At 35.8% G+C, this 16,685-nt stretch overlaps 1 protein-coding gene across 1 annotated transcript in view; it reads right to left on the minus strand.

Annotated features, from left to right (window-relative positions):
* Window positions 1-2,351: 2,351 nt before the first annotated feature.
* PLCL2 (phospholipase C like 2) overlaps window positions 2,352-16,685 on the minus strand; it is a 115,052-nt gene continuing 100,718 nt past the window's right edge. The window contains exons 6-7 of the mRNA XM_067291523.1: window positions 13,361-13,470; window positions 2,352-3,757 (exon numbers count right to left, since the gene is read on the minus strand). Coding sequence (XP_067147624.1) covers window positions 3,578-3,757; window positions 13,361-13,470 — 290 coding nt within the window. The 3' untranslated portion in view covers window positions 2,352-3,577. The remainder of the gene's footprint in view (window positions 3,758-13,360; window positions 13,471-16,685) is intronic.

The following is a 16,685-nucleotide window of genomic DNA, read 5'->3' on the forward strand; positions in this document are numbered from 1 at the left end:
GCTCATACAGCATCTTTCACCATGTCTACACTGTGAGATTGTGTGGGGCACCCACCTAATGCTCACTGCTGCAGCAACATAGGAATGTGAACAGAGGGTAAAGACCATAGATAGATGGGAAATTTTGTAATTGTGCTTCAATCCTGATCCTGTAGATATCTTTGACATCAGAAGGGCCATGACTTCAGCAGTAGAACTCAGCCCTGAGCTCTACTTTGGACACTTTTGCTATTTGGATGGCATGAATCTCAAAAGGAAGAGTATCTGCCTGGGGAAGTGTTCTTTGGGGAATCCCCAGAGGACTGAGTTTTCTTCTGCAGAGGCCCGGCAGGTTCAGAGGGTGGCCAGCATGGTAACTAAATCTCCAGCAGCCACTATGTACCATACCAAGCATGACTGGGGTGGAGGGGTTTAGGCAGTAGGAACAAAGATGGTGCTTATAGAGAGATGCTCCTTTTTCAAACAGGCACTGTTTTATCTTCTGGTCAAAAAAGAACTCAGTGATAATCTCTACACAATTAATAATCTGTATGTGGATTATTCCTATTTCAAGTAGTATTTTCTTTTAAATTGAGCAAGATGTTGACTTTAATGTCCCCATACATACCCATACTCACTGCTTACTGTAGCCAAACCAAAACAGAAAAGGCAGTGTGATAAACAGCATTTTGTTTCCATTTTTCAAAGTTCGAAACTGTGCAAACAGTTCAAGTCTATTACAGCACACTTTAGAAAAATGAAGGCAAACAAAACTGAAAAGTCAGCCTGTGATTAATTTTATTTGGAATATTTCACCAGATCTTGGGTGTTTGTTCTTCTATATAATCTCAAAAAAAACCCCACTATCAAAAATGGACTAACAATAAAAACAAATGGCACTGTGGATGCAAAGAACTCTTTAAGAAAGTACAACTAAGAAGAATACGCTAATAAATTTGGTTTTGAAGTTATCATTACTGGGTTAACAACAGAATCTGATACTTTGCTTGCACGTGTTTATAGTGCATTCTTTTAACATACAATAGGTACACTTCCTAAAGGGTTTTTAGCTACATATCATCTTTCAAAGTATCTGCTTGACTGAGTTCATTTTAAGGCTTTATGGTACATACAGATCTGGACTAGGTATGAATAATGCATGAAAGTGATTTCCATTTTAAGAGATCAGCATTACATTAGAATCCGAAAGTATTTTAATAGTCACTTTGTTAAATATATATATTTTTAACTGTTTTTTTAAAGCAGATATGACCTAAGGATATTACTCAAAAAAAGTATTAATTTCCTTTTCAGCATAATAGAACAGACTGAGAGCAAGCAGAGTTATACATACTGTTGAGTTGAACATACAAAATCTGTCAACCCCAACTCATGTGCTACTCATTTTTCACTATTTTTTGCCTTAAAGTGAAGAAAAAAACCCACCAAACTACCTTATGTGTGCTAAATCCTTTCAATGTACCCCAATCTCTTTCAAGAAGGTAACGTACTAAATAGAAATATATAAATAAGAATGCCTAATCTATTAATTTTGATAACCTGGTTTAAGGAACAGACTCTATGGAAGTGCTTCATTTGTGATATAAATTATGTCATTCTGTAGAGGCCATATGAACACTGATAGGCCAGGACTACCAATAGAGCTTTACTGGCTTTTAGGCCTATTTGAGGTATAATGCTAATTGTACTGAAATTTTTTCAAAGTCTACACCTTTCCATTTGGACAAAAAGATGGTGGTAAAATTCCAGCTACCAAGGTTTGGGATTTTCTGGGAAAGTGAAATTGTCCTTGCATATTTATGGCCCAGCCAAATCTTGATGCAACATCAATTAGTTTCCTGTAGACAAGTGAGGGATGCATTTGGCGCTGGAAGACTAATTTAATACTAGCTATGAGTATGATTAGTAACAGTCAATATAATGTTGCTTCCCATAACTTCATGTGGAATCAGAAGACTCCCAGCTGACAACGTAGAGTAGGACTGTTTAGAAAGCAATGGTTTTAGGTGTTTACCACAGCCTAAATGTTTAATTTTGTACGACACACAGCAGAAGTTTTTCCTGGCAGAATCATAATATTGAGCCGTATGATCTGTCATTGGACACTAAAAGCGCTTAGCACCTTCTAAACTGCTTAGAAGCAGTTAGAACCCATTCAGTTTGACATTTAAAAATGCAGGTTCAAGATGTGGCATTTAGCATGCAAATTGTTTTCATCTTTTTTTCTTTAATTTTATAATGACTAGAAGATATTTAAGTCCCTAACAATTCAAATTAAATACAAGTATATTGATGTTCTGTTGACTTTTACAGGACTTTATATACACCATCTGAATGCAGAAAAAGGGTCTCCAATTGGTAAAAGAAAAAAATAATTGTAGAATGCATGTCTTGAAGAACTGTAATTAAAACAATGCTTTTCAACAGACATCAGCATCTCCCTCTTTTTCCCACAGCTGAACAAAAACTGCATTTTGATCTCTGTATGATTTTGTTTGTTTTTCTTCAAATTTATTAGCTTGTGTAATGATATAGTCCATTTTATTGTTAAATCAGAAACAGTAAGAGAACACTCTAGGCTGGTATAGTCATTTTTACAACGAGCATATTAGCTACGATACCATTATCTAATGTTGTCAGAAAACGAAAACAAACAGAACCAGAACAGCAATTTTTTTTGACAAACCTGCTTATTGAGATATCACCTATTCTGTAAAGAAGAAAATACTTGAAAAATGAAAAAGTTAAAATTTAGTTAAAAGCTTTACTTGTCTGGGAACAATCTCATAAAACTTTTTTTAATGTGAGCACTTCACAAAATGAAAAACTATTTACAACATTTTGCTTGCAGTTTGGTCACATTATCTACACACATTTGCAGAAGATCTTAGGCAAAATAGGTATGTATCTTCTTCTGACATAGGCTATCAGACTGATTGCACATTTTCCTTTTACATAATGGCTCTCCTATAGTGCACTGAAGTCAGTGATCACTGTCTAATTACATTCTCATTTTAATTTATGGCTCAACAACAAAATCAATACCACTTCAAACCAAAATATCTGAGCGGCTGAATTCCATATGGGGTTAAACATGTGGATTCTACTTTTTGGACCTGATTTTCAAAAGTTAGGTGTAAATAATACATCTCATTAGCACAGTTCCTGAATTGTGCGTAGAAACAAAGGAACTGCACATCTAATTACTTTGAAAATCAAGGTACTTTGTCAAATTCTGTGAACTGATTTCCCTCTAGATACAGATCATTAACAAGATGTTCATTTCCCTGTGGCATTACAATGAACTTTTCAGCACGCTGTTACTGAATTACAGTATCTTTTACATATATACTATGTTTTGGCCAATAATGTAATTTCCATGTTACACAATATCATTGCCTTCCCAAGCAGAATTGCTACATACATTCACAGTTTCAACAGATGATTGTAATTAGCTTCTCCAGTTGTGCTTTAAAAATTCCAAATATTTTCCAACAGTAAGTGCAAAGCAAATGTCCTATGCAGCTACAATTGGTCACAGAGTTATAAACTCCATAATAATGAGAACAGCATTCTCTCATTCTCCATTTTCATCACCTGCTTTTTCAGGTATGACCTCAAGGCTTCGACGGGGCTTTGAGATTTCTGCATTTTCAGTGCCTGGCTTATTGAGTCCACATGAAAGAGTGGCATAATGGATTTGTTTCAGGTTCTCCAATGCTTCATTTTTAGCATATTTGAGAAGATCAGCTTGTCCCTATAAGAAAAAAAATGCAGTTAGAACATAACGGGATTCTCTTTTTTTTTTCGTCTTCTCCCTTTTCCTTGTTTCAGACTAACGGTACAGGTGCCCTGTTCAAAAAAATCAAAACTGGATTACTTTTAGTTAATAGGAACCAAAGTCCTTGCTTGCCTGGAGCCAACTGTTTGAATAAACAAAAAAAAAAGCAATCATTTCTACGTAATAGCTTTCAACAAAGTAATCTGTGCTGTAATTTTAACCCATGGTGACTATACATGTTTATGCATGCAGAAATTTGTGAAGGCTAATTTTTATACTTAAGGGAGCAGTTAAACTGTTTTGAGGGGTTTTTTTGTTCTTTAAGTTTTTTTTCCTAGCAATTTGATTCATTCGATAGTAGCATGGCAAAGAATCAATGATTGTCAAAACATGAAATACGAAAAGAAAGGCCAGGAGGCAACATGTACAAAGGGTAGTGATGACAAAGACTTCACAGGATTATTTGCAGTTCTGAAATATCCCTCTTCACTTACAGTCTTACTCTTCATAGCAACTGAGTTTTAAGTAAAGCCATACTGTCCCAGAGTAGGTGATTTGGCTCTGTACTTCATTATTATCTATCCCATCTCTTCCTATTGATTAAAGCCCTCTAACAGCAACAACTTTCATTAGCAGTCTAAGGACTACCTTTACTGCAGCCATTAACTGCCTACCTGGCCATACGCAGTGGCCCAGGGAATGAACAAGCCTGTAACACGTGGTGAGCATGCATGTCTTACTGGCTAACATAGAAAAGTTCACAAACACTTGCAGAAAGGCTGCAAGTGCAAAAGTGATTGTACTGTGTCTGCACTCCCAAAGGAAAACTGCCTTGTGGCTTACAGAAAAGCAGAAGATGCTTCAAATATAGCAGATCTTAAACACTGTCATTTCCAACCGATGGGGAGGGGGAGAGTCAAGAAAGTCCGGGTACTGGGCTTTGAGTCCTTGAGACTCTCAGTTCTTATGGAATCCAATAAGGTACGAACACTGACTGCATTTTTTCCTGTAATTGGGGTATTCACATCTTTCATAGGTAAATTTTAGCTCCTAAAATTTAGACATTTCCCTTGAAGAGATGTCTCTTGTAGAGACACAACAGCTGTGATGTCTCTCTTCCTCTGCCAAATGAGGTGGAAGTCCAACTTTACCTTTTGATTTCAAAAATAAAAGAGGCGAGGTAGAATGGCAATCAATCAGACAAAACCACATGTGCACTCACACTGTGATACTTTAGTCTCACTTCTTTAGCAACTCAGAATATAAATACCATCTTACGAAATGAGCAGAATTACTTGTTTGAGACACACAACTTGAAAACAAACATTTTTTTTTCTGAAGAAATCAAACCACCAACCCCTATTCAAAACTGCAATTGTTTAAGTGATTTTTCTGACTATGGGGGGAAAAAAAACTAGAAGTTCGCCAATTGTAGCACAAGCTTCAATAATATTTTTCACCTTTTAAAGAAAACTGAGCTCCTTTTTTTTTTAAAATCACAGACTTTTTTCAAATTAACAAACAACTAAAAGCTAATTTAAAATGCTCCAGCAGACTAAATGAGTCATATCTGGAGTGCATCTGTTTCTAACTCAAGTTCCATTTTACATGGATTAGTAGAATACAGTTTTGGAACTTTAATCAAGTTGTTTGTTATAGGCAGCACTGGTAGCAACAGTCTATTAACAAGGTTGCCTAAAACATCCCATTAAAAAAAAAAAAATCTTTCAGTTGCTTATATGCTTGCCAAACTTCAACCACTCCAGCTGAAATTTCCTATGCAAGATTTTTGCTACTGTCAGACTTTATTATTATTACTGTTTAATATTATTATTTAACCTCAACTTCAAAAATATGGTTCATTCAGTTCTCAGCACAAAGACAGGAAAATGCTGTTGCAATTTTTTTAACATTCTTCCATCCTTCCCTTCACTCCCACTTTGGATAGGCACTTGCAATTCAAATGACTTAAGGAAGCCACAGTTGTGGATCAGAATTGTGAGTTTTAAACAAAAATAACTCAGGATTTCATTCTCAATCATTCTTCATCCCTTGACAGCTCCAGCATGGACAGACAATGCATATTCCACTCCCACACAATAATAAACACATATTAGAAGAAAAAGTTGGGTTTTCCCAGTATGGCTTCTCCAAGTTCGGCATTATATTTGAGAGCTTGGAAGCCTGTGTCTATCACTGACATCTGGATGAATGCAGGCAGTCTGAAAGCCAGACTGAAGGAAGGGAAGGAGGAGGGACTCTGAACAAGAAGGCGATGGGAAAAAGGAGGGGCAAAGAAGATAGGGAAAAGCAATCTCTGGGCCTGGCCTGGCTAGAAGTCTAGGAGTCAGGGAACACTGAATTTGGACCAGACAGGTCAAAGAAGAAAGAGAAAGAACAAGACAAAGAATAATTGGGATTTGAATACAGAAAGAAAATTGATCTGACAAGAAAACACAATGTGGGAAGAGGACTGAAAACAGTAGGCAAGTAGAAGGACTAACAACTCAAAAAGAGTGAGACAACTTGGTGATGAGACCAAGAGCTGGTGAGAGAGGAAGAAAAAAAACACAACAGAAAGAAGACTGCAGAATGCAATGAAATCAGGTAAGATGATGAGGAAACTGAAATTAAGACTCATTGGGAAGGATCTTTGGAGAAGGAGAAAAAGGGGACACTAAGAGCTAGAATGCAATAGGAAAAACTGCCAAAACAGAAAATTAGGGACCAAATGGGAAAAGAATACTGGATGGAGGAAGCCAGGGGTTAGTGAGAGTGGCCGAATTTTCAGCAGAGAACTGGGAGTGTTTGGACAAGACTACACAGGGAAAATGAACTGGATAGACAGGAGAAGGTCTGGGACAAGGAGCTGGAGTATTACAGATAAGAGGCGTTCCGATGAGAGAAAGCTGGACAAGTGGGATCAAGTTTAGATTGGGGTGAAATAAAAAGATGACTATGTGTCCACTAGATTCTTTTCTCCAAAACTTAGAATGAAGCAATTGATTTGTGAATGCCTCTCAACTCAGAAAAATATTTGTGAAACAGTGTTGACAATATCCACTGGTGTGTCTTGAGCCAGAGAGAAAATGAGAGCCAATCACGGCTATCAAATACGGCACTAGCTCAAGTGAGAGAGGTCTGTGCAAATGATGTAAAGTTCCTAGCTCTGTCGATGTACCATCATGAAGCCCTATGTCAGAAAAGAAGTTCAGTATGCACGTTAAAAAAGCAAGTTGTAGACATAGTGAACACTGTTAAATGGTAATACCAAGCATTTGAAAGGCGGAAAATATCAAAAAGTGATCCAGATGTGAAAAAGATTGCCCCAAACCCACAATCATAAGAACTCAAAGACCTTCCTGGTAGTTATAGAACAGATGTCCCTCGTCCAAGGGCTCTCAAGATTTAGTTGCAATTCTTCATATTCTATGCATTTAGTAGCTTTGTGGGATTGTGATTTTAGCAGTAGGTGTTTGATTCAAAAATAAAGTTAACAGTAAAGTCAGTTGACTACAAACTGGAACACAGGAATCTCTCAACTCTATGGGCTTCTCAGAGGCCTTTCACCTTCTTTCCAGCCCCAAATGGCCATTACTTGCTCTGAAAGTCTGTATTGTAAAGCCAATACAATGAACCTGTCAATGGCTCAAATCCTAGCCAAGCAGATTGATCATAAAGAAGTACAAGAAAAATTACATTCCAAGAAACAAAGCAGCTCTCAGCTAGCCCAAAAGTAAGCTGGCCCACAGAGACAACTCAATCCTGGAATTTGGAGCAGTTGCAAAACCAAACCCATACAGTATTTCTGGCTATATGGTAGGGCTGGTTTTGTCAGCCTTTCACCTTCTCAGGTAAGTCAAAATGTAAATGAATTTAATTCTTCAAATCTAGCGCCCTCTGGAAAACATGTCACAAAAGTAGAATTCCCTCCCACCCCTTGTGGTTAACAGGCAGTTTGTGACAAAGAACATGTGGGGATGGGAACAATACAGGCCTTGCATATCACAACTGAACAGCACCAAGAGCGCTGTCCTCATGGCAGCAGACTGCAATCTCTGCTACCTTTATTTCACAGTACTTAAAATTCATGAACGGAAAAGGTTACAAAACTGAGTACTATATTGCATTAATACCTATTTTGCATATTGATGCTTATATCCTTCACAAAATAAACCAAATGTACCAAAATATTTTGTAAGCAGATGTGGCAAAGACTATAAAGAACATCAAAGAACAAAACTGATACTCATTCATAAGCTTTCTAAAAGCAAAACCCCAAAAGGATGTGGATTAATGTGGAAGTCCAGTTCAATATCCTTCATACATTTCTGTTCTTATATTACCTGCTTCAATTACTCTGTTTTTTGAGTGTTTTTTTTTTTTAATCAACATGGAAAAATCACATTTTGCTTTGAAGTTTTAAGCTAAGAGGCAGCATTTCTATATCCTGAAAGGTAATTAAAAACAAAACCAAAATGGTTCCTATCAGTTCTCATGTCTATGAAACGAGATACCATATCAGAGCCAATCTGACATAGCAACAAACTAGAATGTCTCACCATAGCTACCTTTTTTTCTGGTAGGTACTCACTCTTGATTTTTGGTTACAGGTTCTCCAGGGAGAGTGTGAATGTTGAAGTAAAACTGTACAGTTGACTTTTGAAATAACTTCATGAGCAAGTCCCTCCAAAACTCCCAAGAAACTCTGTCACTAATGACTGGGCCTTTGCTCAGTTCCTGGGAGCCCAAAGCTCATATCAGGAAAAGTAAGAATCCAGTATTATCCCTTTCTTGAAACATTTCTCTAAACAATGGGCTATTAGGTACAATGGGGCAACTGCAGTGCTCCATGCCCAGCTGACTTGCTCTGAGTCTATTTACAGAATCAGGCCATAAAGTACTCAACTTCTTCATTTCTAAAACTCAGTTTAATTAGGAACCAAAATCCCATCCACTCTGGCAACATCAAGACACTAGTAGATTTATATATTTAAATTAAACTGGGATATGGGAGATCTTTTAAGTACCTACAGGAGTAAGCAGAAGCTACCAGGGGTTTTATGAAGGCACGTAACGCAGTGCTGCCTTAATCCACTTGTAGATTTGGTCCATAACATTTACACGAGTTTTCGAAAAATATATTTAAGAAGCTGCATCCCTGTAAGTGTCTTGAATGTTCCAATTATAAATACATTTATAACGATAATGCAGATGCATGACCACTGTCACTACAGATAACAGATGCAATGAACTGCATGGTTTGGGATGTCTAGAGTGTAGAAAGTAATTCCTGTTGTCTAATATGATATGTCTTCAAGTCTAACAAGTCACAGCTGAAATTATGCTCCTAACAAATGCTTGAATTAGGAGTCTCATCTTCCTACACACACAATGCACCATTTAGCAGAACATTCAAAGTACTTCTATCGAACTCTCTCTTATGTTTAGAACAGCTTTTTGTTACAGCAGCACCAAATTTAAAGGGTTTTCCTCTTCCTACAGGCATATTCTGAGCTGTTTTTTCAAACTTTTGCTGTGCGAGAAAGGTCTGTGACCAGTCTATAAATTGTTACAGGAGCTGTTTGTAGGAGTCTGCTTCAACAGTATTTAGAGTGATCTTCATTTCTTTAGCTATGTACTCTTTCTGGCAAGAAACGTGATTATCTGTATTTAGAAAATATGAGTACTATCAGTCTGAGTAAAAATTAAAAAAAAAAAATTACTAGCAAATGATCTTGCAAACTGGCTACGTGAAAAGGAGGAATATTCTAACAGGGTATCATCTCTAAGTCTTCCAAATAGACAAAAAAATTCACCAAAACATACTAGACTTACTGTAAGTGATGTTCTGAAGTTAAACAAATATATATTTGTGTGTATATGGAGTGAATAAGCATGGGAATACATGCATACACATATACACAGATTGAACAGAGTGATTTCAGCTGGATTCAGACATATTAATGATAAATTTTACCATATGGCTACAGATTAAGAAGGATAAAATCCTTCAGAATACTAATACACACACACACACACACATATTTTAATAAATATTAGATGTTCTAACAACAGTTCCTCTAGAATTAAACTGTCAGTTTTGCTGTTTTATCAAACTTCCCATTGCATCAACTGTAGCCCAAATGTCCCAATTAAAAAAAAACAAACAATGTGTACCTTGAGGGTGAAATGCAACTTAATTGCTTTGGAAAATACATCAGTCACACCACATGAGCATTCTACGATTCCTCTGTGAGGGAGCTGAGACTGGTGCTCATGCAGAATTATTTGGTAATGTCACACAGAGTCACACAGCAATTCCTAAATCACAGCCAAGAGACCACATAAAATATTATTCCTAACTACAAAAAGAATAAAAAGTTAAACCCATCTAAGCATGGCCCTTCAGCATGTTTGTTGCTCAGTTGCCTTGCTTGTTGAATAGCAAAATTTGGGGCCACAGAACAGACAGGGTTTTATTATTGCGCTATTCAAGAGGGAAGTTAATATGAAACAGACAGGGAATACAACAGAAAAAAAGAAATTCTTAAGGTGACCTCATAGCTTTTTATGTCCTGCTCAATTTTTCTCTAAAAGAACATGGGCTTTTACTTTCCATTCCTCATATACTTTTTAGAGAACTGGAAAAATGGAAGTGGAAAAAAGATAATAATAGATTGAAACTATGACTGCAGGTCTTTTCCTCCAAATAGGAATAGTAGTGTCTTAGAAACTGATAAACTCTTTCTGTTTAATTATGTCAGTCAAGACAAGTTATGTGAAAAAAACTCTGATATTTCCCTCCTGAGAAGGGAAAAACAGCTAACATTCCCATATAGTATTTCTATAAAACCATGGAAGATAAGATTTAGCATTCCAAAGTTAAAAAAATATTAAAACAAAATAAAAACATCAGAATAATAAAGTCTGTCTTGCTATAAATCATTTGTATCTATTCTAAGGGCTACTAAAGATGATAAACAAAATACACTTTTGCAATTATCCCTAAGATATCTTTAAAACCAAAACAAAATCTTAAATCCAATAATTTCATATCATTTTCAAGATGCGTTGGATTAACACTTGACGAGTCCTCTATGGTCACCAATATTGTGGACTTCCAGGACAATTAACTGAATGACACATTAGTAATTTTACATTTGTAGTTACTAGGATCTACAATATCTCAGTAACTTGATGGCTGAACAGAACTGTTTCTTACACCTAGTCAACAATACCATCAAAATTTCCATGTAAAATGTATGAATTTAGCTATTCCTTGCTAATTCCTTTTTTCTGGATTCAAAATATTCTCTAAATAGAAAAAAACATGCCTGAACTTATTCTGAGGAAGTTTAATTTTGTTTTCACATTCAGTAATCTGTATTTATGAGAAAAAATAATAACCTGGCACAGATTTTCTATTCAAGCCTTTAGGTACTTCCCTCACCTGTTTGTTATTTTTATTTTTTTTCATTTACAGTTGGATTTATTTCTGAAGCTTCTTTCATAGATCAAATGCCAAAGTACACTAGGTGCAGGTGCACTAGAGTTACTTAGCATTGAAGTTGCAAGTTTCTGAAATCAGTTAAAGCCTATAATTAAGAGCATGGAATGAAAATGTTCAATGTGTGCTACTTTGAGCAAATCACATGGCCTCTCACTTACTGTACATCTAAATGCAAATAACAATACTTAATAAATGCCTAGGTCAAATTTAATATTTGTAAAGAACTTTTAAGATGTAACAACACATGAACTTGCTGTAGTAACACCTCCTGTTACAGTTTGGACAACAGGCTGACTAGGTATCTGGGGTTTTTTGGTAAGATATTAAGTACGGAACAAATTGTACCTTCCTGCAGAAGGGTGGAAAGTAAATCTGGAAGTTAAAAAAACAAAGAAAAAAAACCTCCAAAGCCAATGTTGAATAGATTTTCCCAATAATCTATTCAAAAAGAAGGCCTTCTAACTTCTTAATCATAATATTTGTAAGGATACGTACAAAAGCTCTTCAGTGCTCCAAGCTATCAGATCTACCATGTGGTTCTCTGATTCACAGTTTATGCAGAAATCATTATTCCACATTTCAGTTGCTCCTCAACTGCAAACCCTCCCCTCCACCAACCCATATGCTCTGAATGGAAAGAAGAGATGAAAGCTAAGTTAGTGCTGTTTCAGGCAGCATTCAAATAGATTCAACTATCCAAACTGATATCTGATACCTTTGAAAGAAAAGTAAAGAAGGGATAATAATTTATTTCCTTGATATTTGCCCAAATCCACTGAACTGACTCTGCTCCCTTTTATCTCCTAAGTAGTACAGGAATTGTGCTTGACTCATCCTGTATATTGTCTTCAGGAAATTCTGCTCTAGTAGAGGAAAAGTGATGATCTGGTCCTTATATCTTTAAGCAGAACTTGCAAAATAATTTTTAGAATTTATTACCTGTACACACTGAAACAAATTTAACCTCTTTTTGATTCTCCTCTGCATTGGACTTGTGCAGCCTAACACAAGGAGAACTGGAACACCAAATAGCACAACAAAGAGCTTAACTGTTGAACGTTGCATGAAAAGTGGGAGGAACACCTGCATATTAATGCTTTTCTATAGTGGGCCACTGTAAGCAGAGGTGACAGGCAATTTTATTTTCAATACTTAAGAGAAATAAAAAAATAAAAAATGTGAGAGAAAATAAAAGTTATCTTTATAATTAAAAAAGATCTTAAAGTTTAATATAGCGATGAATACTTGATTGATTGGAAGAAAACTCATTAGTAGATGCAAACACAAAACTTGAAAAATTTGGGCTAGAAGGATAGTGTCAAGGAAATAAATTAAGGGAGACAGTTTTGCTAATTTTAAAAAAGTTGAGGTACTCTACTGAGATGAAAGACCATAAATGACAGATATGAAAACTGTTCTGCACTCTAGTTTGCTGAGGGTCTATAGCTGAAAGCTTTTCTATACTTCTATCTATAGTATCTTCTATACTTTCTATCACTTCACGTTGCATCAAAAGGTAAGCAAGTGTGCTTGGCAAAATGCAGAGAGAATCTCCACTCAAATATACTCTATTCTTCGAGTCTGGAGTATTAACACATCTTGTATGTATCATTAATTACTATTCATCACTGACTGCAACAGCAACAGCCTCCTTTTGTTTTTCTATTTCTGCATTAACCTTAATAGTCTTACTGCCTTTCAAATCACAAAACAGGGTTTAAACAGTGGCATAGCTTCCTCCAAGCCCTAGTAACCTCACAGAAATCAATATTCATTGTTTTAGCCATATACTCAAGATTACAGTGGATGCTGTTAAAGTCAAAAGGTTGCAAGAAGAAAACATCAGAGACAAAAACCAAATGAAACAAACCCCCCAATGATATAAAAGATGAAAAATTTACATTGACAGTCTGCTATGTTTTCAAGGTATATAAACTAAATTCATGATGATCTTAAGAGTAAAGAAATCTACTTGAACTATGACACATAAAAATGACCAGTAACAACATTAGAATGTCAGTTATGGATGGAAAAATACAACAGCTAACCAAAGGAAGAAACATTACCTTTAAAATTGTAATATTCCACGTAAAACTTTCTACTGATTTTTGCAGTTTTCTTTCTTTTAAGCCTTCTCTTGCTCCTATATTGTGCAGGTTTTCATGAAACTCCATTGCTGTGGAGAGTAAAAGAGGAATATAGTATCTCTTTATTTTAATGCATTTTTGTGACCACACAGTTAGTGACTTGAAACTAATAAGGCAAGGATAAGAAACTTATAATAGTAAGAGAGTATATCAAAGGGCAGTGAAAAAGCTTCAGATATTTTATTCTTCAAGCACAAATGTATCTGATCTAGTAATGTAAAGTTATACAACATGCCAATACATATAGGGGTGTCTACGCTGAAGTCTACACTGAAGTACCTGTTGGATCATTGCCTTACAAAGATGTAGCATGGAAATTTTTACTATACAAAAATATTGAAAATATTGACTATATAAAAAATTGAATTTGTTGCACTGTATGTAAAGGGCTTTTGTGAGTTGCTACAGAATAGAAGCAGTAATTTCATGAAATATATCTTGACAAATTTATTTTGTGCCTTACTCTTATATGTACTAAATTTACACCACAGCTGTCCAGCTAGCAGCTTGCATGCTGGGACAAGCCCACAAAACAGCCTCCTCACCTTACCCCTGAGTAGAAATGGAGTAACGCTGTGATGGCAGAGCACAAAGCAAACTGCCAAGCACACTCTACTATGCCCATGTAAGCTACTGTGTCCATGTAGCCTGTGGCCAACAATCTCTAAACCAAAAAGCCTGCTGCAAAATCCAGATTATTCTGATCTAAACAATGAGTGGTGTGACCAGAGCAGCAGACGTATCCCAGTGAACTGCACAGATTTAACTTTAAGAAGAACAATTTCTGCTATTCTGCTATTACAAGTCTCATAAATTTGAAACATATTGTTTCCTTCATACCGGGGAAGTAACATATCCTTTCATGGATACACCCAAAACCCAAAATGGATTACAGCAATTCTCCTATGGAATTATACGTTAAATTGTGCTCCGAGGATCTCCATTAGTAAAAACATAAATGGGTATCTTGAGGGCAAAATTTGGCAAGTGGGGTGTGACTTATGCCTATGAAGTTAAAACCAAGTTACAGCCTTGTTATAAATTGTAATTGTAATTATGTTCCTTCAGATCTTCTATCTGCCTAGTGAGTATATGTGCTTCAAAATTTATACAGAATTAATTACCATGGAATAAACATACAAACTTGTGTTGATTGTCAATCCTAAATTAGAGTAGGCTTTTAAGGACATTATAGTATCTATTTTTCTTTGTAATCTCATGTATATGCACATATGTAATTATATGTATATAAATAAACAAATATATAAAATTAAAAAGTGATTCATAAATTCATTTTAAAGACAAGATTACTCTTTTTAGCTTTTCTTACACTTTCAATTTGACTGCAAGGAAAATAAATGCAAATATTTTTGCTGAATTAAACTACTGTATCATTTTTATTTCAAAATACTTCTCCATAGGTCTATCTGAGTATCTAAACTAACTAGACTCAGCTAAACCATTTGTATTATATTTCCCCAAACCAGATCTCTAAGCAGGTGAAAAATTAAAGTTAATTCATCCATCATTGTTTCCAAGTATCTATTTTCCATTCACATCATGTAAAATAAACCCTCACAGAAAGATGCATAGATCCATATTCACGATGTTACATTTCTAGAGACACCATCAAAATACAAATTTTCTTATCTGTACCAGCAGTTTTCAAACTATACCGATAAATTTTTAGAGTTCTGTATTCAGATTCTCAGTAAAACAAATAAATTTGCAAGGTGCAAAGAAAATACACAGGTGAGCAGCAGAGGCACTTGTAACCATCTTCTCAGCACTAATATATTCAAAAACAAATGGGAATGGAGGTAGACAAGAGCACATGTAATGCATTTAAAGAACAGTAGTAATGATCTACTAACTTCATTTCCATGTTTATAAATATTCCCCTTCAAATCCTAACTCATAAGCACTAATGATCAATAATGATCTTGAATTGAATGCTGAGGGTCTGCATGATAAATGTGAAATTCACTGCTTTGCAAATTTCAGATTATTCTTATGTATACAATGTAACTAGATATTTAAACATGAAGACCACGTAACCGCATATTCTGCTAGCCAGAACAGCTCTTTTTGGTATGCTCAATACCTTCTGTTTTGACCCTGATGCTTCTTTAGATTCTTGTTATGTTTACATTTCTGTTCTGTAAAAGACAGAAGCAACCCAAGGGATCTAGGAGACAGCAGAGATTCTGGAGAGTTCCCTCAGACCAGGGAAATTCTCTGTTGCCATTTTTTCTAAGAAATGTCAAAGTATGCTCAGTAATAGACAGAGATCTGCATTTAAAGCATTCACAAGAATAATATAATATAAAAAATAAATCCATTATTCCACGGAAGAGTAAGATGGTCTGTGTTACTCCTTCCTTTGATGAGTTTCATATATATGAGAAGACAGCATGTTTCTTCTACACTCTCAAAAGAAGAGATGCATTTCTTGAGTCAATACTTTCAGCATTATCTATTTATTGAGGGTCGATATGAAACACACAGACACGAATGCAAGCAGTATACAGTAGAACAAAACTTCCTCAAAGGAAGATGTAGGGGGAATCAGGGCACCACGGTCCCTTCCAAGTGACCTCTGCATCACTCCTAAGTGTGTATCTGCTCTGTGCAGCAGAGTTGGCTCATTTTGCTGCAACCTGTGCAGCAAATAAGTACTGCAAATAAAGTTAGTTTGTGCAAAGACCATTCAGTGTCAGCTAGAAATCATCCCCCATTCCCACCCTTCTTCAGTAAGGTCCATCACAGATTAGCTCTTTAAGGCATCTTCTGCTGCAATATGCAGCACCACAGGATATCTACAAAATTAGAAAGCAGTTTTGCTTATTAACTCTGCATAATAGCATAACATCCCTAAACCAAAACTACTGTCACCAGTATCTAACAACAACTTAACATTGGGGTAGTGTTAATCTAACATTAAATGGAGAACTACATCTCTCAGAAGGTTATGGAAGTGATCTGTCTAAAGTTGAAATCTCTGGATTTAGGAGACCAAAACAAGGACTAATGTAACAGCTATAAATCTTCCACCAAAACATCTCTGCTTCCATCTCCAAAAATACAGTTTTAGCAATTGTCAGCAAAGATACTCATAATAATGTGTACACACCCTAAATTAGATAGTTATAAGATTTGAAACTGTGTCAGGAAGGGGCACAGGTACTTGACTTATCAGGTAAATTTGCAGAGTTAAAGCATTGAAAAGGGCTGGGAAATGCTC

The sequence above is a fragment of the Apteryx mantelli genome, chromosome 2 (assembly GCF_036417845.1).
Source record: "Apteryx mantelli isolate bAptMan1 chromosome 2, bAptMan1.hap1, whole genome shotgun sequence".
NCBI lineage: Eukaryota > Metazoa > Chordata > Aves > Apterygiformes > Apterygidae > Apteryx > Apteryx mantelli.